This window comes from Oryx dammah, unplaced genomic scaffold (assembly GCF_014754425.2).
Source record: "Oryx dammah isolate SB20612 unplaced genomic scaffold, SCBI_Odam_1.1 HiC_scaffold_24, whole genome shotgun sequence".
Taxonomy (NCBI): Eukaryota; Metazoa; Chordata; class Mammalia; order Artiodactyla; family Bovidae; genus Oryx; species Oryx dammah.
This window is the reverse complement of record NW_024070208.1, coordinates 36,512,448-36,538,375: the sequence shown is the minus strand read 5'-3', so window position 1 is coordinate 36,538,375 and position 25,928 is coordinate 36,512,448. Positions and strand designations below refer to the sequence as shown.

The 25,928-nt window shown below is 49.4% G+C and overlaps 1 protein-coding gene across 1 annotated transcript; it reads left to right on the top strand.

Moving 5' to 3' along the window:
* Window positions 1-3,536: 3,536 nt before the first annotated feature.
* Window positions 3,537-24,178, top strand: ATP12A (ATPase H+/K+ transporting non-gastric alpha2 subunit). The gene is made up of 22 exons (XM_040267261.1): window positions 3,537-3,764; window positions 6,471-6,530; window positions 7,297-7,500; window positions 8,499-8,612; window positions 9,535-9,669; window positions 9,790-9,907; window positions 10,168-10,436; window positions 11,511-11,709; window positions 11,841-11,950; window positions 12,884-13,018; window positions 15,138-15,330; window positions 16,173-16,348; window positions 17,009-17,145; window positions 19,345-19,495; window positions 19,851-20,019; window positions 20,110-20,264; window positions 21,362-21,485; window positions 21,612-21,757; window positions 22,342-22,475; window positions 22,593-22,694; window positions 23,085-23,176; window positions 23,268-24,178. Exons 1-22 carry the CDS (start codon window positions 3,537-3,539, stop codon window positions 23,294-23,296), a joined length of 3,180 nt encoding a protein of 1,059 aa, XP_040123195.1. The 3' UTR covers window positions 23,297-24,178.
* Window positions 24,179-25,928: the final 1,750 nt, after the last annotated feature.

Here is a 25,928-nt window from a genome sequence, read left to right as displayed (position 1 = left end):
TTTCAGGACTAAATACGGAGTGTCTGCATTCGGCTCCCTAACTCTGAAGAATGTGGGAGCTAGTGGCCAACAGAGCATCACTTCACTCATCAGAAGAGGCAAATTCCAGCAAAGCTAACCCAGCATGTGTATGAATGACATCCTTCGTGTCATACATATTATGTGTCCTACGTTATACATGTGTGTATGTTATAACCTCCATGACAAAGATGAAGACTCAAGCGGCAAAAACCTGTGTTCCCCCTAAAATTAAAATACAAAAATCAAAGACTTCAGAAATGAAATTAATATTTTCCAACCACTTATTAAAAGGAAAACGGTAATTTTCTGAAAAAGGATCTTTACTACCAAGAATTAGTCACAGAACAAAGGCCATAGTGCTCTCACATCTAGGGGTGCATATCCAGGAGAAAGGCGAATGTGGCTGCTGCGGCCACCTGAGCCCCGGACCCTTTCCCAGGGCACCGTGCCCACCTGGCCCTGGGCACCACAGGCAGGGCCATTACCACATCATAGGTGCTGACTTCTGGAAGCCAGTTTCCTTCCTGCAGGATGTTCATACACCCATAAAAATGAAGAAATGAGGAAACAGTGCTTAAGCAGGTCTGACCGAAGTTCTGTTTGTTTTTGTTTTTTAATTCTGACTCCAGGAGGCCCTCGCGGGTGGGGAAACGCTGCCCAGACACAAGCTTGCAGGATGAGCAGGTGTGTGGAGCTGCCACAGCGCGGGAGAGGGCGGCAGGCTTGAGGCCAGAAGGGAGCCGCCTCTTCCTCCACCTCGGAGCCAGAAGGCAATGTCCTCTCCCACCCCGAACTGCAGCAGGAGGGGCCTCTCAGGGACCAGAAGGAGTAACCAACACATTCAGACCCACCTGCTTCTCTCCCACCTTCGTGGAGGTTGCTAAGGGAGAGAAGAAACCTGGAAAACTAACTGAAAGTAATAAAATCTCCCCATCTTCAAAATCCTGAAGCACGTAGAGCTTAGATCCTTTAGTGCTAAATTCTGTCTTGGCTCATTTACAATTATTTACAATTTGTTAATTTTGCCTCTTCAACTCAAGTTTAACTTCCCCCAGGGCAGAGAATAACATAATTTTAGTACCATTTCTCCCCTATGTCTAGTGCAGTCTCAAATATGTTGTGTATTACTGGACTAAAATGAGCCAGGAATAGTTACATGTATCATGGTAGCATGTCCCAGTATGTAATATCTGTCACTCAGATCAGTCCACGAGGAGATGCAACATGTATGGGCTTCTTTTCAAGGACAGGAGACCACTGCTTCACCAGAAGCTGCTATTGCAGTCCAGGGCTGAGAATGTGTCCCACTTTGGACCTTGATCTTTCCGGCCAGCCCAAGAGAGCTCACCAGACCTGGGTGGAGGTCAAGGTTGATAGCCCCTGGGACCTGAGAGTGGTGAGTCTGTGTCTCTAGCAGGTGAGGACTGCTGTAGGTGCCTGCATCACACGGGCCTGGAGGCCGCTCTCCTCCAGGAGCAGAGGGATATGGAGCAGGAGTTAGGGTATTAGGGTGGGCATGCAAGGAGTTGCAGAGATCATACCCAGGCATCAGAGGCTGCCACGAGGGCAGAGCAGCAGTAGCCAGATCTGTGCAGGACAGTGTTCTCTGCCATCCAGTTGGTGGCAACTGAGAATCTTCCAAACTTGACACTGGCAAGACTAACAGCCATCTTCTCAGAGGGGTTTGCGCCAACTCAACTCATTTTTAACCGGCACCCCCTCTCCCCACCTCCTTATCTCCTGACCCCCTAAGTGAGTCAGTGTGAATCAGGCTTGCTCCTGAAACTTGAACTCCAGGCTTGAGCCCAGGGGCCTCTCTCTGGGTGTCCTGATTCTCTACTCCAGGGCTCCAGAAGCACAGAGCAGCAACAGCCACTCTGCGCCTGCAGACCCCTCCTCTTGGCTTCCTGGCAGAGTGGAAGCAAGTTTCATACTGAGTCTGTATCTCCTCACACACTCCACAGAAACATGCAGTTGCTGGAGGTGGGACGCTAAGGAACCTGTGATATGTATCTGTAACTAGATGTTGCCGGAGTCTTCCTGTCCCTGAGGACTTAGTTATGACTCATTGCCATTGCCCCCGCTCCACAGGGGTAGGGGGTGGAGACTGAGTTCCAACTCTGCCCTTTTGGAAAGAAAAGAAGGGAAGGGAGGGGAGGGGAGGGAGAAGGAGAAATAACGGCTGCTGTGGGCAGCCCTCTTTCGGGAGGGAGAGGTCTTCACCCCCATCGGTGGAGGGTGGGTACTGATCCCCGGCCCAGCGTGCCACTAAGGCACCTCGTTCAACCCTCGGGCCTCACACCCCTTCATCCGCATGTGGGTCCTGCAAGTAACTGGGCTGCTTCTGGGGGTCGGGGGTCTCTCGTTTACTCCCCACTTCGCTCTGACCCCACGGCGCCCATCGAAGTCCGCTCGCGGGTCGTCCAGGGCCTTTCGATGCCAGGACACCCAGAGAATGACCAATGCTGGGAGCTACAATTCTCCCCACCCCCACCCCGCTTAGGACTTTTCACAATCTAACGAGTCTTAAGGGGAAAGGCGGGCGGGGTCTTTCCCCAGAGCCTTCCGCGCGGCAGGTCCGGGCGGCCGGACCACACTGCCCACTGGACCCCACGCCCACCCGGCGCTCTGCCCGCCGCCGGGGGCGGGGGCGGGGCTCGCCGGCGGGGGCGGGGCCGCGCTTTTAAGGCCCAGCCACCTGCAGGTCTGCGCTGGCGCTCCGCACCCAAAGGAGCGAGGACCCCGGCGCCAGCCCAACGCGACCCCGCACCCCGGTCCTCGCTCGACGGGACCCCCGCCACGTGCCCGGCCCGCCCTCCGGACAGGACCCCCCGCCCGCGCCATGAACCGGGTGCGTGCCGCCGGGGCGGGAGGAGGGGCGGGCGGGCTCTGCTCCGGGTCCGGAGACCGTGGAACTCGGGCTGGTGGGGTGAAGAAAGATGCTGACCCAAACGCGGGAAGGGGCCGCGGAGCCGGAGGAGGGCGGCGCAGGGCTGGTGACGGCGCGGATGCTCTGTGGTCCTGACGCCGTCCTGCCCTCGGCGGTTCAGGAATTCAGTGGGTACACCCTCCGAGAAACGGGGCGCGCTGGAGAGTCCCTCGGGGACCAGGCGTGCCCACAGAGACACGGAACACGCTGGAGTGTCCCTGGGGGACCAGGCGCCCCCTCCGAGACACCGGGCGCGCTGGAGTGTCCTTCGGGGAGCAGGCGCCCCCACCCAGACACAGGGCGCGCTGGTGTCCCGTGGGGACCAGGCACTAGCGAGACTCTGCCCCTCCTCGGAGGGATCTTTTCTGAGTCCGGGAAATGAACTTCTTCGCCCAGGGAGGGGTCCTCTGAGGAGCCCACCCAGCCAGCCCTCCACAGAAGAGGAGAGCAGAGAGAAGGCGCTGCAGGCACTTTTTGCAGGAGCTGTAGAGAACTCCCCGGAGGAGGGACCGGGAATGGGGGATGGGGGGAGGCACCGGGAATGGGGGATGGGAGGAGGGCCCCTTCCTTGTAAGTTCCACCCACCATGAGGGCGCCTGCTTCGCCTCAGAAAACCCATCTACCTCGGGCCAACATTGCACCTCTGCTTCTCTTTCAGAAAAGAGAAATTTACTCAGTGGAGCTCAGTGGAACCAAAGACATTGAGAAAACAGACAAAGAGGATGGCAAGGAGAAGTCCAGGGGCCTGAAAAACAAGTGCTTGGAACGCAAAAAGAACCACCAGAAAGAGGAGCTTAAAAAAGAACCTGATCTGGTCAGTTGATTTGGTCCCTGAGCAAATGGGTGCCCTTGAGCACTGTCCGCCCTGGTGACAGCTTGCCCCTATAACCCACTTCTTACAAAAGAAAAATTCAGTCTTAAGAATTTCAAAATCCCTGACTTGTGTTTCCTTGTTTTAAGAAAAAAAATGGTGTGATTGTATCTGCCCAGGGGTCAGGCCCTCCGAAGATTCCTGCATTCAGGCTGTAGGCACGCCCAGGAAGGGTTCCTTTGAGGCCAGTTGCCACAGGCACTGCCCAGACCTCTCCCCTGCTGGTTCATTGAGATATTAGTAGCCTATGAAATTAAACTATCTCATCAGCCAGAACCACGCAAGAGGAAAACTGAAAGCCCCTGAACTTGCTAGGTTTCTGGGTATATTTGCCCCGTGAGAAAGGATTTCAGTAGTAAGAGTTGGTCTTGGGTTCAGGCAGCCTTGGGCTCAGCTGAGGTTCCAGTTCTCTAGGGAGTAAGCTACCTAGCTTCTCTGGAGCTCAGTTTTCTTTATGTAAAATGGGAAACCATTTTCGTGGGTGTGTCAGGGGCAAGGTGAGAGTCTCTTGTAATGGCAGTGCTTTGTGGATATGAAGCCCTGTTACTACTATAGCTGGCTGCCCTGGGAAAGAACGTCCCCAGAACTGAAATGTGGCTGATTACATCTCAGGAATGCCAATGGAAACCAGCCCTGAGTCTGAGATTATGCGGGTTGTTCTGCACTTCACTGCAAACTTTAGAGCTGTGGTTCTCTGAGCAGCTGGTAGTGCTGTGAGCTCTTGTGTGCCACAGAGCAGATTGTTAAACATTCCGGAATTCAGGCAAGCCGATTGGTACTGTATTAGTAGCTTGAGATGTGACTGCTGCAAATCAGAGCTCTTTTATTTTATCTGGAGAGCTCATTAAACAACACATGCCACAAGGTGTTTGTCCATGTATGTTCTGATGACCCTGGAATTGGATCTGAATTCAAATCTGTTTCCCTGAAGTTCAGTTTCCTGTTTTGAAAAATTGGAATTAAAAATGGTAACTACCTCTTAGAGTTGTTAAGAGGGTTACAGAGAAACTGGAGAAAGGCTAAGATAGTCATTCTTATTTCCTGCATGTATCTAGCAGTTAGGGATGAAGATATAACTAGTCTTACTTGAAATTACTGTTTATAACATGAATATATATCCATTCTATCATATGTCTGTTAATTACAATGAGAACCATCCTTGAAATGTGAGCCTTTTTGGAAAATATAGAAAAAATAATTCCACGGTGTTGACTGGAGTATTCCCTTGCTTCTTTGCTGAGAAACAGCTTTCTTTCCCCTCTTTTTCGCAACCTTCTTACAGGAATCCTGTAATTTGTGACTTCGTACTTGGGTGCCCTTGCATCCCAACCCCTCCAGAAAATTAGAACCTTGATGAGTAATGCCGTGTCCCTGGCTTCTGAAGAAACAAGCAGGTGACTCAAGCCTGAGGCACCTGGTGCTGCCCTGTGCTCTTCCAGCAGAGTTCACACCCATACCCTCCCAACTCTCATCCCCAGAGAGTCAGGCTAGTGGGGAGGATGGTGCAGTATGGTCCCTTACAGTCTGAGATCCGTCCATGAAGGCAACGACTTTAATCATGTTAACTCCTCTGCCCCGAACTTGACATACTCTGCACAGAACCATGTCTTAATCCTATGGCTCCCCAGAAATGTCATATTCAGTGGGTACTGGTACAGTGAATGGAAAAGCAGGGCCAATCTGGTTAAGCACAGGACAAAACCCTAACTCTCTGTAACATGAAACATTTTTGCTTTAAGAAAAGAGATGGTTCTGGTACCAGTCACAGTATAAATTTTTGTCTCTGACAGTCAGAGTTTTAGGATCCTGAGTGCTGGGTTTTTTGCCACAGGAAGAGATTTCTAGCCCTTTAGCCCAGAGATTCTGAAAGGGACAGGACAGGACAGGACAAGGGAACTTTGCTCCCTGGGTGCCACAGCAAATGTCCTGAGATGTTTATGGTTATCGCTTCTCAAAAGGAGGGTGCTGGTGGGCAGAAGTCCCCACAACAGAGTGATTGACCCAAAATGTCAATAATGCTAAGGTAGAGAAGCTCTGCTTTAGTTTAATAATTCCGTGGCAGAGTTAGCAAGTGTGGCCCCCCCACCACCTCCCTGATATTATTTGGCAGGTTTTTAATCTGAGGGCTTGTCTGATAGCGAGCTGAGCCTCAAGTGCTGAAGGAAGGAAAGGCCCATTTCTCTCTCCCAGATGGCCTGCCTGGTGAGGGCTGTGTGGAGCTGTCAGGACATGTGGAATGGTTTGGCACTGCTGATCGCTCCCCATTAATCCCGCAGTTCAGGTTTGAGTTGAGTTTCCAGATCACTGGTGTCTGGATGACAGGTGTGCTAGGATCTGCATGTGCTGGAGACCAGATTGAGGTGAAATGCATTGCTTTACTCATAAAAACTAAGGACGGCTACCATGTGGTAAATGGCAAGTTAAGTCTGAACTCTCCAGGGATGGCCAGAAAATCTGCTGGCCAGTGAGCTCTCCTGCAGCAAGGTTCTCTTCTCTCACTGCAGGAACCCCTGGGACAAAGGTTCCTTCTTTTTACACTTCCTGGCCCCTCTCCCATCCTCAGTGTTTCTCCCAGATTTCATGGGCTTGTCAGGGTTTAGGGTTCAAGTCTTTTGGAATTATCCACTCTGTTCTTTTCATGGACTTTAGGATGACCACAAACTCAGCAAAGAGGAACTGGAGACAAAATATGGTACAAACATCATTACGGTAAGTCATCAGAGAACCAGTGACGGGGAGGGGATCGGGGACCATACAAAGAGAGAGGCTGTGTGCTTGGGGCTTGTGAGTGATCTGCCAGCCCCCCACGTGCCCACCTTGCGAGAGGAGGCTCATTAACCTCAAGAGTAGCAGGCCTGAGCTGCAGGCCTGGCAAGGCCCTCTGCTGGGCTGTGTCTGGTCACAGACAGTTCTTTGACTGTGACTGCAGCTGAGCCGTGGTGACCCCTGGAAGGTTTGAGTGCCTCCTCACTGTCATGGTACAGGGTTGCTTTCAAACCCTGTGCCCAGAAAGTATTCAGGTCGTGTCCAGGCCTCCTCCAAGAAGGGGGGACACCTTACGCCTCCTAAAATCTCCCATCGCAGAAGTGCTACTTCATTCTGTGAATTCAAACTCAAAGATGTGTTGTCTTAATACTAGGAGATTTGGATACATCTGTTCTGAGTGAACAGAAATATGTGCTGTGTGACTCACTGGCCTACAGAGAGGGAGGCAAAGAGGAGCAGCGGAGCCTGGGCTCAGAGGATTGCAGGGGCAAGGGAGGAACATGGTGGGAAGCTGTCAGGGCATCCACCCTGTCCCACAGTTTATAGGATGTGCCTGGAGAATGGTGGAGTCCATCCAATGAGACCCCCAGATGGCACAGTGACTGAGCTGGGATATAGTCACAGCTGGCCACAGTCTGCAGAAATGTGACATCCAGCCCGAGGAGGGAGAAACGTCTAACTCCTGTTTCTTTTCCCTCTGCTTTCTCAGGGTCTTTCCAGTGCCCAGGCTGCTGAACTGCTGGCTCAGCATGGGCTCAACAGCCTCACGCCCCCCAAGGAAACCCCGGAGATCATCAAGTTCCTCAAACAGATGGTGGGGGGCTTCTCCATCCTCCTATGGATAGGAGCCGTCCTGTGTTGGATCGCATATGGGATTCAGTATTCAAATGATCACGCCTCCTCCCTGGACAATGTACGGCACTGGGGGCTCCTCCCCGGTTTGCTGGTGATGGGGGTGGGGGGAGTAGGGTGGTGAGGGTCAGCACTATAATGCAAGGCCTTCCCTAGGCAGAGCATTGGGCTGGGGTCAGGGGTCTACCACTGACCAATCACTGCATGAGTCGGAGAAAATCAATAACTTCTCCAGGTATAAAATAGAAAGTATATCTGACTCTCTAGTGTCTCAGAGCAGTGTGAGCATCAATTTTTAAGAGAGCAATACATGATTGGTTCCTATGTGGGGAAAAAAAAATCGACATCCATGTGAGGTGTTTTGGGCTTTCTCTCCTCAAAACTAATTCTCTGCCTTTACTGTGGAGAATTTGTGTGTCTAATAGTAAGGTAGGACCAAACCACAAAGCTAGGGGCCACAAAGCTGGGCTTCCCATGTGGCTCAGCTGGTAAAGAATCCGCCTGTAATGTAGGAGACCTAGGTTCGATCCTTGGGTTGGGAAGATCCTCTGGAAAAGGGAAAGGCTACCCACTCCAGTATTCTGGCCTGGAGAATTCCATGGACTGTATAATCCATGGGGTCACAAACAGCTGGACATGACTGAGCGACTTTCACTTTCAAACCACAGAGTTAGAGCAGCCAACATGATGCTGAGAGAGAAGCCAGGTGCAAAAGGCCATATTCTGTGCAATTCCATTGGTGTGAAATGTCCAGAACAGGCCGGCGCTGGATTCAGACAGCAGATCAGTGGCTGCCCGGGCTGGACCAGGGCAGGAGAGTGGCTGTCGTGGGCACAAGGGGTCTTACTGGAATGATGGATTGTGGTGATCGTTATACAACTGTGTTAATTATTAATAGTCATTTAGTTATAAACTTCAAATGGGTGAATTGTGTGGCCTGCAAGTTACATCAGGACACAACCTACCATCTCTCTGATTGGCTCATGGAGCACTCTGGCCCTCAGGTCGGGCTTATTCCTGATGATGCTTCTCTGACTGATGCCTGTCCTCCTCACCCAGGTGTACCTGGGCTCTGTGCTTGCCCTGGTCGTCATTCTAACTGGGGTCTTTGCTTATTACCAAGAGGCGAAGAGCACCAACATCATGTCCAGTTTCCACAAGATGATCCCGCAGGCAAGTGTGACAGCCTCCCTGGTGTCTCCAGGCTTGAGACAAGCAAGCATCAAAAAGGGGGCCATGGCTTGGAGGCCTAGGACCCCTCCCTGCTGTCTGCGGAGTCTTGGGCAACTGGCCTAATCTCTTTGGAGCCCCCATTCCCTCCTGGGTGTGGTCAGTGAGGCAAGGTGGAGGAAGGTGTTCAGTCAAGAGCAGAATGGGACAGAAACAAGAGCCACTGCCTGGCATCTCCTGTGGCTGCTCCTCAGCTTGGTGAACCATTCGGACAGAAGTCATTCAAGTGGTTCCAACGTGAGCCAAGGGAGCCAACCTGTGATTCTTTAAACCATCAGTCTTTTCACTCCCTTTTCTGAGCCTCACTGCATGTTGCCCCCCGAATGCTGCCAGTGTGGGAGACCTCAGATCCCTCCACCTGCAGCAACCTGGGAGGGGTCCTCTGGAGTCACCACTGTCAGCACACAGAACCACACCCTCACGGGGCTGCAGAGCTGCTGGGAGGCGTGGTGTCTGGGTGGAATCTCTTGTGTTAGGAAGCAGAGACCCATCTCTCACTCCATTAAAGGCTTTATGACCTGAACAAGATCATTGATCCCTTTGGCTCAACCTCAGGACTCTTCCTGGACTTCCCAGCAGGATGATTGGTCCCCCTGTCTGTCAGGCCCAGAGCTGTGGCTTTGCTGTACCTCCCATGGCAGCATTTTCTGGGTCGAACGCTATCTCTGTGAGCTCTAACTCAAGAAAAATAGTTCTTAGGGTCTTCAGGACCTGAGTAGAACCCTTGGCTTCATTGTCTGCTATTCTAACAGCCATGCACTCCTGTGCCTTCCTTCCTGAGCCTGTGGGGGACAAGGGGCATGCAGGAGGGCCAGCATCATTCCAGGATGGGATCTGAGGTCTGGGTCATGGTTTTGTTCTGCAGCAAGCACTTGTCATTCGAGACTCAGAGAAGAAGACAATTCCTGCTGACCAGCTAGTGGTGGGGGACATAGTGGAGATTAAAGGTGGAGACCGGGTCCCTGCGGATATCAGAATTCTGTCCACTCAGGGCTGTAAGGTCAGTATCATGGGTGCCCTGAGGGTCACACTCGTGGTGCTATGGTCTTTCCAAGTCTCAGTGTAACCACAGAAGGGAACAAGTTGCCTGACCTTGAACTCTTCTCAAAATTCCTTCTAGGTGGACAACTCATCTGTCACTGGGGAGTCAGAGCCCCAGGCTCGCTGCTGTGAGTTCACACATGAAAGTCCCCTGGAGACCAAGAACATCGCCTTCTTCTCCACAACCTGTCTGGAAGGTAGGTCCGGTAGCTTGCAGAACTACAGGTTCCTCTCATAGCCTTTCTCCTTTGTCAAGCTTTATGTTTCTCTCTACCATCTCTTGCCGCTAAGCTTTTCCAAGAGAAAATGTGGAACTGAGGAGTCTAGAAAGCTGGTGTTTGGCCTTTGTAGTGTCATGTGCTGATTGGCCACGTGAGCCACCAAAGAGAGGAGCGCGCGAGGCCATGGTCCCTCCTCGCTAAGGACCCCTGGAATAAAATGTCTGCTCCACCTGTAGGCACAGCGACTGGCATGGTCATCAGCACGGGTGACCGCACCATCATTGGGCAGATCGCCTCGCTGGCTTCAACCGTCAAGGACTTGAAGACACCCATTGCCATCGAGATCGAGCACTTTGTTCATATCGTGGCAGGAGTGGCAGTCTCCATCGGCATCATTTTCTTCATCATCGCAGTGTCCATGCAGTATTATGTCCTGGACTCCATCATCTTCCTCATTGGCATCATTGTGGCCAATGTGCCTGAGGGTCTCCTGGCCACTGTAACTGTGAGTCTGTGCTGCTAGTGGCCGTATCCTGACCCTGCTAGTGTGCCATCCAGTTCTGCCGCGGCTGAGTCTGCTCCATCAGGGCCAGTCATAGGATGTTCTGTCTCTTAGACGGACAAAGAGAACTGTCATCTGTTAGTATTTGAATGAATTGTCCTTGAAAAATTGTGTTTTCATTTTTAGAGATCTATCTGCAAATCCCATATGATACTTTGCCTCTTAAGATCTAGATAAGACAATCTTGAACCACCACTTAGAAATTTTCTAGAAGCCTGACACCTTCCCTGCATTTCCACAGTTTTTAAAAGAAAAAAAAAAATACTTTGGCAGTTTTTACAGCTGAGGGATGTAGGTACACTTTCACATCACTTCACCCTCTCAGAGGCAGTCTGAGACACAAACTCCCTGTCTGATCCTGCAGAGCAGTTCAGCACTTTCCGCTCTGCCCCCTGGTCTAACTTTGGTTCTCCCTGTGTCAGGACCTAACTCATCCTGAAACAAGGCCCCCAGGTGGGGAGGATTCACACCTCCGCTCCTGGCACTGTCCTAATCAAAGACAGACAGAAGTGTTACCGCCTGTCTCCTCTGACTCCAGCAGACAGTAATTTGACCAAGCTGGAGCCTAAAGAACCCTTTTGAGATCTGGGGGCTTCAGAGAGAGCCAGGAATCTTTATTAACATTTGGAGCTCTTAAAGGGAAACAAGTGTTTCTTGATTCCCCAAAGCAAAAAGTAAGCCATGTGGGGCAAGCCTTTGGCATACAGTGGCTGAAGTCTGTCTTACAGCACTCTTGCTTGTGATCCACAGGCGCTCAGCAGCCAAGCCCCCTTTGTACTGACCTGGCACTTGCCCGGCTTTGCTGCCTGTGGATCCCTTAGTATCGTTTTCCTCAAGGAGTAAAGAGAGAGAGCGCGTGCAAGCTTTATATGCCTTCTCAGCCACTGGGTCTGGCGCAGTTTTACTGCATCTGTAACTATACCTGAAACTAGTCCAGCTGTAACTGTTCCTACATTACTGAACCCAAGTTCAGCATGGTGGTTTTTCTCAAAGCTTCTCTCTCTCTCCTCTGTCTAGGTGAGTCTGTCACTGACAGCAAAACGAATGGCCAAGAAGAACTGCCTTGTGAAGAACCTGGAGGCAGTGGAGACTCTTGGCTCCACCTCCATCATCTGCTCAGACAAGACCGGGACCCTGACCCAGAACAGGATGACGGTGGCCCATCTGTGGTTCGACCACCAGATCTTCGTGGCAGACACTAGTGAAAACCAGTCGAGTAAGCTTTGGGGTGCATCCAGCCTGGCCCTGCATGGTGGGCTCAGCACGGCTGGTCTGTGGCCGTAGGTGAACAGTGCTGCTCATTGGCACAAGCCTGGCACCCTCGGCATCCATGGTTCTTCTTTCCAGATCAAGTCTTTGACCAAAGCTCTGCGACCTGGGCCTCCCTGTCAAAGATCATAACGCTGTGTAACCGTGCTGAGTTCAGACCTGGACAGGAGAGCGTCCCTATCATGAAGGTGAAGCCCCACACGCAGTCTCAGCCGCAGGCACTTTGCAGAGTGAAGTCACCTTCTCTGTTCTGATCTGGTGCTTGATTTATTTTTTTTTTTTAATTTTTTTTAATTTTATTTATTTTTTTTTTTGATTTAATCTCTGCAACTGAGTAGCATTTGTTCTGTGAGAGCGAATCTAACCACAAGACCTGTGGGAAACTTTTTGACTGTCACTAACTTCAACAAATCTAAAAGTTCTCAAAATATTCATTTAGGTCTTCTGAAAAGTCTCTTTCTTGAAAATGATTGTGCCTTTAAGTTACTGTCCTAAATTCTTTACCACCTAAGAAGATACAATCAAAGTTCCAGGAAATACTTCCTGCCCCTCTCCAAGATCAAGTTCATTGCTTTTTTCCCATGAAAACTCCCACTCTCAGGGCTCTAACTTGTCTGAACTCCCCTATTGCCAGCAGGTTGTGCCCTGCAGTTAACAGTTTTAAGTGTTAGTCGTGTCTGAACCTTTTGTGACCCCCTGGACTGTAGCCCACCAGGCTCCTCTGTCCATGGGATTCTCCAGGCAAGAATACTGGAGTGGGTTGCAATGCAGGACACTCAGGTTTGATCCCTGGGTTGGGAAAATCCCCTGGAAAAGGAAATGACAACCCACTCCAGTAGTCTTGCTCAGGGGATTTTCCCAACCTAGGGATCAAACCTGGGTCTCCTGCATTGCAACCTGCTACAGTATTCTTGCCTGGAGAATCCCATGGACAGAGGAGCCTGGCGGGCTACAGTCCCGAGTCAGGCACAATTAACACTAACAGTAGGAAATCTGTCACTTATGGGATAACTGTTCTCTCCCTCTGGTACTTAGTAAGCTTAGGTTGCACATTGGTTGGTTGAAAATAACCACAGAAGAACCCGATTATGTGCTGCAACTACATATCTTTTGATTCACAGAAAATTGTGGTTGGAGATGCCTCAGAAACTGCTCTTTTGAAGTTCTCAGAGGTCGTGCTGGGTAACGTGATGGATATTAGAAAAAGAAACCGCAAAGTAGCTGAAATCCCTTTTAACTCAACCAACAAATTTCAGGTGACTTTCCCCTCACAACTGAATCTTTTGGTTTTTAATTATAGTTGACTGTGCTGGGTCTTTGTTGCAGTGTGCAGGCTTCTCATTACAGTGACTTCTCTTGTTGTGGAGCACAGGCTCTAGGGCTCATGGGCTTTAGTAGCAACTGAATCCTTATCATCACTAGAGCAGCATTTCCACTCATAGGTATCCTTTAGTCAGTATGTGTTTTGAATGACACTTGACTTTAAAAACAGTCCTCAGAGATGCAGAGCCTGGACATCTGGTAAACACAGAACAAGTAGAGGAGAGAAAAGATGAAGGTTTCGATGGGGCCTGCCATTCCCACATGTGGCTTTTCTATATAACATGCACACAAATGTACCACTGCCCGCCCTGGTGACTTGGGCACAGGGAGGGGCAGCAGCCACACCCCCCAACATGACAGGCTGAGTGAGGGGGCCAGTGAGGAGAAGCCAGCTGCCCCATCTGTGTCAGGCATTCTCCATGCTTGGTCTCATGTAATCCTCACCATAAGCCTTGAAGGTAGGACCAGGTGAAGTCCCAACTGCAGGCAAGGAAATGGGCCTTAGAAAGTGTTGAGGTGGCCGGAGCCACCCGAGCATCTAAGTCTTCACATGTCCATCTGATGCCTGAGTCTATGCTTTTTTCTACCACATCGCAGAGGCCAGATGGTCAGTTCAGGCCATTTGGGTGAACCCTGCCCTTTGTGAGGACCAGTGAGGACCCAAAGCATTGCTTTCCATGTCTGCCCTGCCGGCAGTGCACAGGAGTCTCCACCCCTTGTTGCTCAGGGGGCGACTGGCCACCCTTGCCTGGTTGTCTCCCCTCCCACCAGGGTAGCCAGCAGGCAGCCATGTCCACCCTCCTCAGGTCAGGCAGAGAACAAAGTGCTGCTACAGGTGGAGTTCCCCAGAGACTCCAAAGCAAGAGTGGGGTGTTGTGACTTGGTCTTTTGTTGTTGTTGTCGTTTTGTCACTCAGTTGTGTCCGACTCTTTGGACCATGCCCACCAGGCTCCTCTCTCCATGGGATTTCACAGGCAAGAATACTGGATGGGGTTGCCATTTCCTTCTCTAGAACTTAGTCTTTGCATAACATTAAATTATGTAAGTAGGATGACCACGTTTGTGTGCAAGTTTCTAGTGATTACACACACATTTTGTTTGAAAGGAATTTAGGACTGGAAAATAACTGTGGAGCAAACGTCTTTGTGGATAATTAACCAGTAAAGAGTCATGGTTAGCAAAGCAGACAACTAACAAAATGTATGATGTAAAATGTAGAGGAACTCAGATCTCTGTTTAAAACATAAGTGAAAATAGAATGACTAGCAATCCTAAAATAACAGTAGTAATCATGGCTATCAACTGCTGATTTCCACACTCCTCACAATTCTATTAGGTAATCAAGAATGAGGAAACAGAGGACATAGCCAGCAAGGGCCAGAGCCAGGACTTGGGCAGACTCCAGGGGTGTGCTCAGCCTAGGCGGGTGGCCTTCCAACCACAGATAAGACTTGAATCCTGCTGGGGCTCCATCTTCTTCGGGGAGAGGAAGAGCAGGTTCTGTGAGTCCTGCTGTACAGAGTGTTGATGGAGAAAGTGGGCTCCCTGGAGTTGCTAGAAAGGAGTGGTTCCCACAGAAGAGGCCAAGGAGCTCTGAGATGCTTTAGAGTCACCTTATATCCACACGCCTGCACAGCACTCCGCACTGAGCAAGGTGGTTTAGGAGGAGGCCTTGGAAGGTCTCTACCCTCATTCAACTGGAAGAAACTAAACAGCTCTGGCACATGAGATCTTTGAGTTGTGGCCTGAGGGATCTAGTTCCCTGACCAGGGATGGAACCCAGGCCCCCTGCATTGAGAGCTCAAAGTATTAGCCACCAGACTGCCAGGAAGTCCTTCAGTCTCTGCATATTACTTGGGCATGAAGTAGAAAGGACAGAACATGCCTGCAGAGAACACTCTTCCTTTACATATCACGGAGAGTAGAAACAGAAACCACAGAGAAAGTGATGTTTTGCTCACGAAAAGCTCTGTCCAGTTCAGGCCCTTCGTAGTAGAGATGGTGTCCTTACCCGCGATGCCACACTGAGGATGCCTGATCCCTCCCCCACAGCTCTCCATCCACGAGACCGAGGACCCAGATGACAAGCGCTTCCTCGTGGTGATGAAAGGGGCCCCCGAGCGGGTCTTGGAGAAGTGCAGCACCATCATGGTCAACGGGCAGGAGCAGCCCCTGGACAGGAGCACGGCCGAAGCCTTCCACACAGCCTACATGGAGCTAGGCGGCATAGGGGAGCGAGTGCTGGGTGAGAGAGCGGGATCCCGCTGGCAGGCACAATGAGGCAGGCTTGGGATGCAGCGGGGTAGCACTGGCGTCCACTCATATCCTAAAGGAGAATGTGGTCAGCATGCAGGGGATATGGTGTGATGGCGTAGGAGGGTGGGGGCCCTTGAGATCAGAAGTCTGAGAAGATTTTATGGGAGGAATTACATTTCAGTCTGGACCTTGAGTGATAGATGTGAAGGGTTGTGGGAGGAACGTACTCACATAGAGGGAACAGCATGAGACAAACGTGGGAATGGATGGAGGGGACCCTCTGGGCACAGCTCCCCATTCTTCATCTCTTTATGTCTCCGTCTCTACCCCCACACCACTTGTAAACTGTAACCTCCTCAGAAGTACAGGCTGTCCACTCCTGGACTTTGTTTCTCCAGAGCATACCTAACGGGCACAGAGTAAATGATTTGGGGATGAAACATGTCTTTCCTAAAACAACATGTTATGGAACTGAAGGAACTGAACAATTATGGTAAACTCTAAAGTGTGTTAGTCACTCAGTCATGTCCGACTCTTTGCAACCCCGTGGACTGTAGCCCGCCAGGCTCCTCTGTCCATGGGATTCTGCAGGCAAGAATACTGGAGTGGGTGGCCATTCCCTCCTCCAGGGGATCTTCCCAACTCAGGAATCGAACCCAGGTCTCCCACATTGAGGCAGATTCTTTACCATCTGAGCCACCAGATTTACTGACATCAATTCTCTTAAACTGGTAAAACACAAAGGACTGAAAGTGTATGAAAATGTTCCCTATTTTTTCATCATTTTTTTAATCCTAGTTTCACCAACTCCTAAATTCATACCCATTTCAGGTTTCTGTCACCTCTACCTGCCGACAGACGAGTTTCCAGAAACGTATTCATTTGATGTAGACACGATGAACTTCCCTACATCCAACTTCTGCTTTGTGGGCCTCTTGTCAATGATTGACCCGCCTCGGTCCACGGTACCTGATGCTGTCACCAAGTGCCGGAGTGCAGGGATCAAGGTGGGACTTGCACATCCCTGACTTCACACATCTTCCACAGATGCTGAGTTCCTTTCTAGGAACGTCTGTCATAGGAGAGTCAGTATTTAGGTCTCTTCTCCTAAATGTCATAATTCCCCTTTTTTTAAGTCTCTACTTTCACTGTACTAAGATTTCAGTAACCGTCCCATAAAAGCATAGTCATTGTGTCTGTGTGGAATAAACCACAAGCACAATTGCAATGAGCAGAAAGCCATGAAGTAACCACATGTCACCCTAGACCACGACAGACAATAAAAGGTTTTGTTACTTAATCTTGAGGTCCAGCTCCCATACTCCATTTCCCTCACGATAAGCCAAAATTTGAATTCCATCATTGTGTTGATTCCAAGGCTGTGGAGCATCATGAAGATGCTGAAGGAGACATCCGTCAGCCCACTCACAAAGTTACACCAAAGGGAAGGACTTCCTCTAGGTCCAAGGAGGAAATGTAACAAGGGTAGATCCGGTGGGATCCATGTGTCCTTCTGAGACAGGTGATTCTCTGACCTAAAGATCAAGGACTGCAAGCCACCAGTGGCCCCTTGCCATGGTGTAGTGGGCAAAACCAAGTCATCCCTGCTCGCCTGAGCAGCAGAGTCCCTCACCACCCACATGCATGTTTCCTTGCCTGTGTTCTAGGTTATCATGGTTACAGGCGATCATCCAATCACAGCCAAAGCCATTGCCAAGAGCGTCGGTATCATTTCCGCCAACAGTGAGACGGTGGAAGACATTGCCAAACGCCTCAACCTTCCTGTGGAGCAAGTTAACAAGCAGTGAGTTCAGAACCCACACAGCAGAACTCAGGCCTTTACCACAGGCCCTACTGCCTCTAAAGAGTTGTCTGGAGCAAACCTCTTTTTGCCAAACATGATCTACTGGTTTACTCTATAATTTCTGGCTGGTTTACTCTGTAATTTCTATATCCAGTCATTACTCAAAATTTTATCGAGTACCTGATATGTGCCAGCCACTGTATTGAGACCATAAAAATGACCTATATTTCAGCCCAGTGAAGTAGATCTGAAAACTTAAGTGATAAATTTAGAGTGAGGAAACTGAAGCAGAAACTTCATAGGAAATTACCTGTCATTGGTACAATTTATAATCGGGAACACTGAGAATCCTTTGTGCTCTCTGAGCCCCTAGTCTGCATCTTGAGTATTTATTCCGTGTTTAGTATTTAGGCTTCATAATGTGTTGCTATGGAAACATACTTCTCTTTGCTTTTTACTTGGTTGTAAATAGAATGGAGGGCTTCTCTGGTGTCTACTGGCAAAGAACCCACCTGCCATTGTAGCAGACACAGGAAACATGGGTTCCATTCCTGGGTCTGGAAGATCCCCTGGAAGAGGAAATGGCAACCCGCTCCAGTATTCTTGCCTGAAGAATTCCATGTACAGAGGAGCCTGGCAGGCTGCAGTCCGTGGGATCACAACAGAGTTGGACACAGCTTAGCAACTAAACAGCAATAAACAACAAACTCAGTGAAATAAGCACAGGCACAGAGGTGCTAGTGGTGGGAACCTGACTGTTGATCATTTAAATCAAAGTCTCCAAAGTCTTAGTTGGAAAATAAATGTCATTGCTTTATTATACTTTGATGCATATGGGGGGAAAAGACCCAAGAACATATCCTAGTTTACCCAAACAGTTATACCTGTTAGAAACACAGAGCTGATAGGTGATAAGTGACTGCCAGGGCAACAAATTACCAGTTAGGACACCAAGCAGGTAAACAGCCTCTGGGCACACATTTGTGTCTGGAGCCTAAGGTGGCTCAGTGCTCCTTTGTGTAGATAACATCAGTGATAGCTGAGAAAACAGCTTCAGAGGCTGTACTTGTTTTGTTTTTTGAAATAGTAGGATTTTACTTTTTCCTACAAGTCACCACACAGGAGAGAGGATTGGTTACTTTGTGAATGTTTTCAATTTTCCACTTTATCAACTGCAGCTTCATGATCAGGGAAAAACTTTTCATAGCTAGGGGAGGAAGGGAAACAAGCCTTTCCTTCTTGCTTCTCCGCCCCCCCCCCTTTTTTTTTTTCCGGAATATAGGAAAACCTGTAGTTTGAGTCAAGTGCTAGAATTTCAATATTTAGCACCAAGAGAAAAAAAAGAGAAGCAGACCTAAAAAGAGCTCAAAACTTTTAAAAGGTAAACAAAAAAGCATGCAGTGTTTTGTGCTTAAAAACGTTTAAGCTGAGATTTGAAGGCTGAAATGTTCGCCAAGGAAAGGGAAGACTAGAGGCCTCCACCCCTGGCAAAGGTAGTAGGATCTGTGAGGGCTTGCACAGAGTCGGGGGTTCAGAACTGAGAGCCAGGGACTCGGGACTGAGAGCGTGGGTGCTGTGCGGGAGTCAGAGGGGCTGCACGGCACAGGCTGCCCCTAGCCCTGCAGACTAAGTGGGGACCTGGGCTCTGCTGGATGTTCCTTTGGACAATGCTTCAGGGGACAGCATGGTCAGGTCTGCAGTCTCAGTAGTTCCTAGAACCTCACTTTTATAGGCAGCAGATAAAAGCTTTCCTCAGGAAGACCTCAGTCAACTTTTCTCCCTATGTAGCTGGTTGCATAGTAGACGCTGTGAGTCTGAAATAAACAAAGAGCTGTCACCCATGTGTTCAGGCAAAAGCTAGATTCTTGGATTCAAAATGTACAAATAGGCAGTTTTTTTACCTCCTTTTCTTTTGAATAAAGCTTTGCCCTGGGAAGTGCCACCTCTCACCCATTCCTGTAAAAAATGGCTACTTGACTTGTTCCTACTGTCATATGACACAAGGAAATGCCTGTCAGCCTTAGTTCACTGTTTTGAAAAGAGACCCACAACACCCCATCATCCCACCAGATGATTCAGATGAGTCAGGACTTGAGGTTCCAGGTAAAACCAAACAGGTTGACCCCACCTCCTGCCCAGAATAGCGTTTTAACCTCAGCTTCCACCTAGGGCCTCACCCAGTTCCTCCTGCCCGTCTAGGGATGCGAAGGCTGCTGTGGTGACTGGCATGGAGCTGAAGGACATGAGCCCGGAACAGCTAGATGAGCTCTTAGCCAACCACTCGGAGATCGTCTTTGCCCGGACGTCCCCCCAGCAGAAGCTGATCATTGTGGAGGGCTGTCAGAGGCAGGTGGGTGAATGCAGCACCCGGGGAACCTTCTAGGTTTGTCATCATTCTGTGGGGAGAGGCAGCACTGAGCCTTGGCCCCTCCTTGGTCACCACCCCACATCTCCACCTGTCAGGGCTGACCCAGTCCACCCAGGCACCCTCCTGCTTGCTCCCCAGGGGCCTACCTTTACAATTTGGATTCATATGGTTTTGATCATTCAAGCATTTTATTTAGAGCTTGTTCTTACTTCTGGGATTTCCCATCTTAATCTTTTTCCTCCAACCCAAAACGGGCCTTTGTTTTGGTGCAGCAGACCTCCAGGCTGCTCACTAACCCCCTCCACCCGCCTCCCGCAACCTTCTGCCATCCCTGCAGGATGCTGTGGTCGCTGTGACTGGGGATGGAGTTAATGACTCCCCAGCTCTGAAGAAGGCAGACATTGGGATCGCCATGGGGATAGCAGGTTCTGATGCAGCCAAAAATGCAGCTGACATGGTCTTGCTGGATGACAACTTCGCATCCATCGTCACAGGGGTGGAGGAAGGTGAGTGGGGTCTTGAGTGGTCTTAGCAAGGGCTGGGGCCACCCATGAAATGAGAAGCAAGTCCTATAGGGAGAAATGTCTTCTGCCTAGGTCGCCTGATCTTTGACAACCTAAAGAAGACGATCGCATACACGCTGACCAAGAACATTGCTGAGCTGTGCCCCTTTCTCATCTACATCATTGCTGGGCTTCCCCTGCCCATTGGCACCATTACTATCTTGTTCATCGACTTGGGCACAGATATAGTAAGTAGCCAGAAAGGGAACAGGGCCTGATGACTTCCCCAGGTGAGGGAAACCTCAGTGTCATTACCTTCAAGGGCAGGAGATGGATTAATCAGTGTTTCTCAGACCTCAACGTGATGGTTTCTGACAAGCTCTTAAGTGATGCTGAGTCTGCTGGTCCACCAACCACACTTCAAAGCACAGGACCAGAGAGATCTATCAAGTGTTTGAAAATTAAAACCACTTCACTCCATAAAAGAACTTTTCAACACATGAGTTCTTCACCTTTCCAAAAAACAGGCCATTGGTCAGTTTCAGCTCAGGTGCCTCCCCCTTTTTTTTTCTGAAGAGCTGTCACCAAAATAGTCCCTGTATTGCTTGGGGCCCAGTGGCCGAAGTGATAACCCACAGCCGCCCCTTGTTAAGTAAAAGAATCTGTGACCTGGAAGCCCCTCACCAAACACAGTAAGAAGCAGCCATTAATAACACTGTGAAGCCTCACACAGACCTACAGTAATGTCACCTAAAACCTCCCCTCTGCTGGAACGAATCCCCTTAGGATGCTTTGTGACAGTCACTCCCGTGGCTCCAGCTTACAGAGGCTTCAGGGAGCAAGCAAAACTCACAGCTCTGCAGGTCATTGCCTACCCCCCATTTCACATGACACCTGGGCAGCCTCCATGGTCCAGGGATATTGGGGCATCTCTACCTTAGAGAGGAGCTGAAGCCCCAGAGCCTGCAGCAAGCTTGCTCTTCTTATCTCCACTGCCATGGTTCTTCCAGGTATCACTAGGGAACTTGTTAGAAATTTGGGTTCTCTGCCTTCCAGGGGGAGGACCTGGGAGAGAACCACTGGTCAGTGGTGGGAAGGGAAAGTGCTTTATAACTAGATCATCTAGAGATGGCAGGACAGGGTGATGATTAGGCGATCAGACACAGGTGGATTGTCTTCTCTGCAGACAGCACACCCTGTTGTCTGCTCTCTGGATGGACCAGTTCCCTAACACCGCCACCACTGCTGCCACCCCCTCCCCTACATCGGGCCCCTGGCTATGCTGCCACTCTTTCCTTCCATCTAGCATTTCAGGGTCGGGCCTCATGCTGTTCTCTCCCTCTAGATTCCCTCCATCGCCCTGGCTTACGAGAAAGCTGAAAGCGACATTATGAATAGGAAGCCTCGCCACAAGAAGAAGGACAGGCTGGTGAACGCGCCACTCGCCCTGTACTCCTACCTGCACATCGGTACGAGGAGGGACTGCCCAGAGACCCACCTTCCCCTGTGGGGTGGGGTGGGCTGTAGGGGGAGCCCCGAGGAGAGTGAGGCAGGGCATTTCTGGGGTCAGTACAGAACCTCTCCTGTTCTTCTAGGCCTCATGCAGGCCCTGGGGGCCTTTGTTACATATTTCACCGTGTACGCGCAGCAGGGCTTTCTACCCAGCACTATCCTCAACCTGCGGGTGGAGTGGGAGAAGGACAATGTGAATGACCTGGAAGACAGCTACGGACAGGAATGGGTAAGGGCCAGGTTATTGGCGGCATCCTCCCTGGATGGCTGTAAGGGGACAGGGGAGGTGATGGTTTTCCTTGAGGGCCCTGTGGTCACAGCGGCTTGCCTCTGCAGGGCTCAGCTCATCTCTCAAGTTGGAGGTCTAGAGCTCACTTGTTTACATTAGCTTGCATTCCTGGTGGCTCAGATGGTAAAGAATCTGCTTGCAATGCAGGAGACCTAGGTTTAATCCTCAGTTTCAGAAAATCCCCTGGAAAAGGGAATGGCAACCCACTCCAGTATTCCTGCCTGGTAAACCCCATGGGCAGAAGAGCCTGGTGGGCTACAGTCTGTGGCATCACAAAGAGTCCGACACGATTCAATGATTAGCACACTTCAGGTGTGGAGGAGGAGCAGCTAGCAGTGCCACAGCTGGGCCAAATCCATTAAAATCCATAAATCTAATCCATAGATTTCTTTCCAAACACAGAAAGTGACCCTCTCTCAATCATGGGGAGGGGAAAGAGTGTCGAGGCTCGTAGACAGGCACCAGCACCTCCCTGAGGTGTCCATCTGGGGCATCATGGTCTTCTCTTCTCTGGCCACTGACAGACAAGGTACCAGAGGAAATACCTAGAATGGACGGGCTACACAGCATTCTTTGTCAGCATCATGATTCAGCAAATAGCAGATCTGATCATCAGAAAAACCCGGAGGAATTCCATCTTCCAGCAAGGTCTCTTCAGGTACTGGTGCAGCTGTCCTGGGGGTTCAGCCTGGGCCTTAACTGCCCAGATGACTACATGTGGGCATGAGAGCCTGGGGCTGAGAGTTCAGAATTTGTTTGCTTTTGTGTTTTACAGAAATAAAGTCATCTGGGTGGGGATTGCCTCACAGATAATCATCGCATTAATCCTCTCCTATGGCCTTGGAAGCATCCAGGCCCTGAATTTCACGATGCTCCGGTGAGGTTCCCTGTAACGTTGGGGAGGAACCGGCCCCAGTCTGGTCACAGGCTAACAAGTCTTTCCCCTCAAATCTTTCCAAAGAGAGAAAGTGAAACTGTTCTTTTTTTCTTTCTTTTAATCAGTGTGGCTCTGACCTGCTAGTTTTTTCAGAAGAGGAGGTGGGTTTTCCATCCCTCACCATCCCATCTCTACCTTCATCCAACAGATCCCTTCTCAGGAAGACACTGTTTCTAGTGGTCACAGTCCAGTTAAATAAGAAACCATGGGGTTCTACACTATGTGACCCAGTGGGGTTGCTCTGTCCAGTCTAGAAAGGGAAATGAACGAGGCGCTCAGCCACTTAAGGGTGGGTGTGTGGGTCTCACACCACCCCCTCTCTCCCTCCAGGCCTCAGTACTGGTTTGTGGCTGTGCCACACGCAGTTCTGATTTGGGTATATGATGAGGTGCGGAAGCTTTTCATCAGACTCTTCCCTGGAAGTGAGTACTAATGTATGGGGGACTTGGGGGCTCTTGATCTGCTCCAGCAGACCTTCCTCTGTTTCTCACTTACTGCTTCCTCCTTCTTTAGGCTGGTGGGATAAGAACATGTATTATTAAGACACCTGCTTCCCAAGCCCCACCAGCTGCACATGGCGATGTTCTTCACCTTCTGGTGCCAGCTGGGCGACCACTGCCATGGGGATGTCGTCGGAATGTGTTCAAGAAAAGACAGAACTGTAGGAAAGACACTCACCAATATTTTGTAATTTAAAACAGAGATTTCAGTGTTTATATGTGATTTTAATTTATATATCAATGTCCTTATTTAAAAATACGTGAATTTCAAGGTAATGGTGTAGGGAAGAATGGCGTGTTTAAATGTCTGTAGAGCTCATTCATGTTAAACAACGTCAGGTAATCCAGACGTCTGCTGGATTAAGGGTCTCCCTGACCCTTAAGCTCTAGATAGCACTGCTCACACCTCCATTCCACACTCTATTAAAAGTCCAGCGCCCTCCGTTCCTGTGAATTCCCAGAGAATGTATTATTTCACAGTCACATTGCTCAGAAAAGGCTAGTTCAGCTAGAGGTTTGCAAAAGGACGAGGTGATGGCAGGTTTACATCACAGCAACTTGGAAGACCTCAGTTTGACCCTGAGACATCCTTAAGAGTCCTCATCCCACCTCTCAGCTCCTCACAGTCCTTCATTGCCCTCCCTCTTCCACGGTACCCTCCACCCACCACCAGTTCCAGAACGGAGCTCCAGGTGCTTCCCTGACCCAAGGGGGTTTTCATTTACCAGGATTGAACCTCAGTGGAGGAACCTTGTGGTTTAACACATAATATTTATTCTTTATTAGACAGTTCATAGCACTCTGCAACATGTTTTTTGTTTCATGCTGTAAGTTTGTTTATTTGTGTGTAACATATGTGACTACACCTATATTAGTATCCCAGAGAGGCCTCATTTTTAAGTAAAAGATCTTTTATAAAACCAGGCCTGAGAGTGGTGTTCTAATTAATTTGAGTTTGTCTAAAATGCAGAGCAGGGCTTCCCTGGTGGCTCAGATGGTAAAGAATCCACCTGCCAATGTAGGAGACATGGGTTTGATCCCTGGGTTGCGAAGATCCCCTGGAGAAGGAAATGACAGCCCACTCGAGTATTCTTGCCTGGAGAATCCCACAGACAGAGGAGCCTGGTGGGCTACAGTCCATGGGGTCACAAAGAGTCAGATACAACTTAAGAGACTAAACAACAACAGCAACAAAATGCATAGCATAGGACAGGAAAAAAAATGAGATGTAATTTCAACTTTTTTTTTTTTTTACTTCTTTGGTCCTTTTATTTTTCCAAGGAAGGTCTGAACTCTTCCCTCACAACATCCCTGCTCTGCCCCCTCTCTGATGTGTACATACATTTAAGTCATAATTTCTTCGGAAGGTCCAGCAGCAGATCGAGAGAGGAAGCCATTTTCATAGGCCTTCCATCATCAGCTGATACCCAGCACACACTTATTTAACAGGAATGACACTTGGTAAACTTTTTGTACTCAGTGGGCTGCCCCATCGCCTCTCCTCCATCGTTCACACAAACAAGGACGTCCTGCTGCTGATGGTGCTGAGTTGTGTCTCTAGATCAAGCAAAGGGAGTCTTGGAGCCACAATTCACTGCTATGTTCTCAGAGCCATCATTGTAACTTCATGTAAATAGATTATAATGCACTGTGTCATTGTGTGTGTGTATTTAAGTTAAAATAATGAGTCTAATCTCAAGGGTTTTGATCTCTGTGTTCAGCCGCAATTATCACACGATTATCCCTGGACTACTCTGATGATGTCAGTGGTTCAGTGACCTGGAACCCTTTCCAGGCAGTCATGACAGCCTTCTCATTCCAGTCCTGACAGGGCAGCAATGATTCCAAAACTTCAACTATGAACCATTTGTCCTCACTTTTCTTCCTGCCAGGTTGTCTGAGGGCCCCCTGCTGTGATGGCTGGCAGCTTGTTGTCCTGCCAGAGCCAGTGAAAGACACTGCAGATAGAGCACAAAGCTGCAAGAGGTTTATCGTGGGGTTGGATTAAGCTTGAGAGGAGTTCAGTTTGAAGTAGAAATCTCTTCACAGCAGGAACCCTGTCTGGAATAACTTTAGTATTGTACATACCTATCTTTGTAAAAAATTGACACCCAAATATTTGTGAAATGAGTAAATAAAAAATTTAAAGAATCACAGAAATGAGACTGGTGTATCAACTCACTTTATTGAGTTGTAAACAGAAAAGGGGCAATAAAACCTCAGAGGGTTTTGCTTTGTGTTGTTTTGGAGGGACGACTTCATTGACCCACCAAGGCCTAGATACTTTTTAGAGGAAATAACAGTTAATTTAAATATGATTGATACGGCAGAGTAAATAACGGTGGGTTTATAGAGTATTTTTTAAAACAATGTTTTGTCCTGACATTGTAATTCATTTTAGAAAATTTGGAATACCCAAGAGTAAAAATAAAATTAAAACCATCGAGATCTAACTACCAAATTCTATAACTAAACAAAAGAGTAGTTATTTCTTTCAGTCCAGTTCAGTCACTCAGTTGTGTCCGACTCTGCGACCCAGTGGACTTCAGCACGCCAGGCTTCCCTGTCCATCACAACTCCCAGAGCTTGCTCAAACCGTCCATCAAGTCTTTTTTCTAAACATATACTTATTTCTAGGCAGAATTGAAATATAAAGCTTTCCATTCTGCTCTTT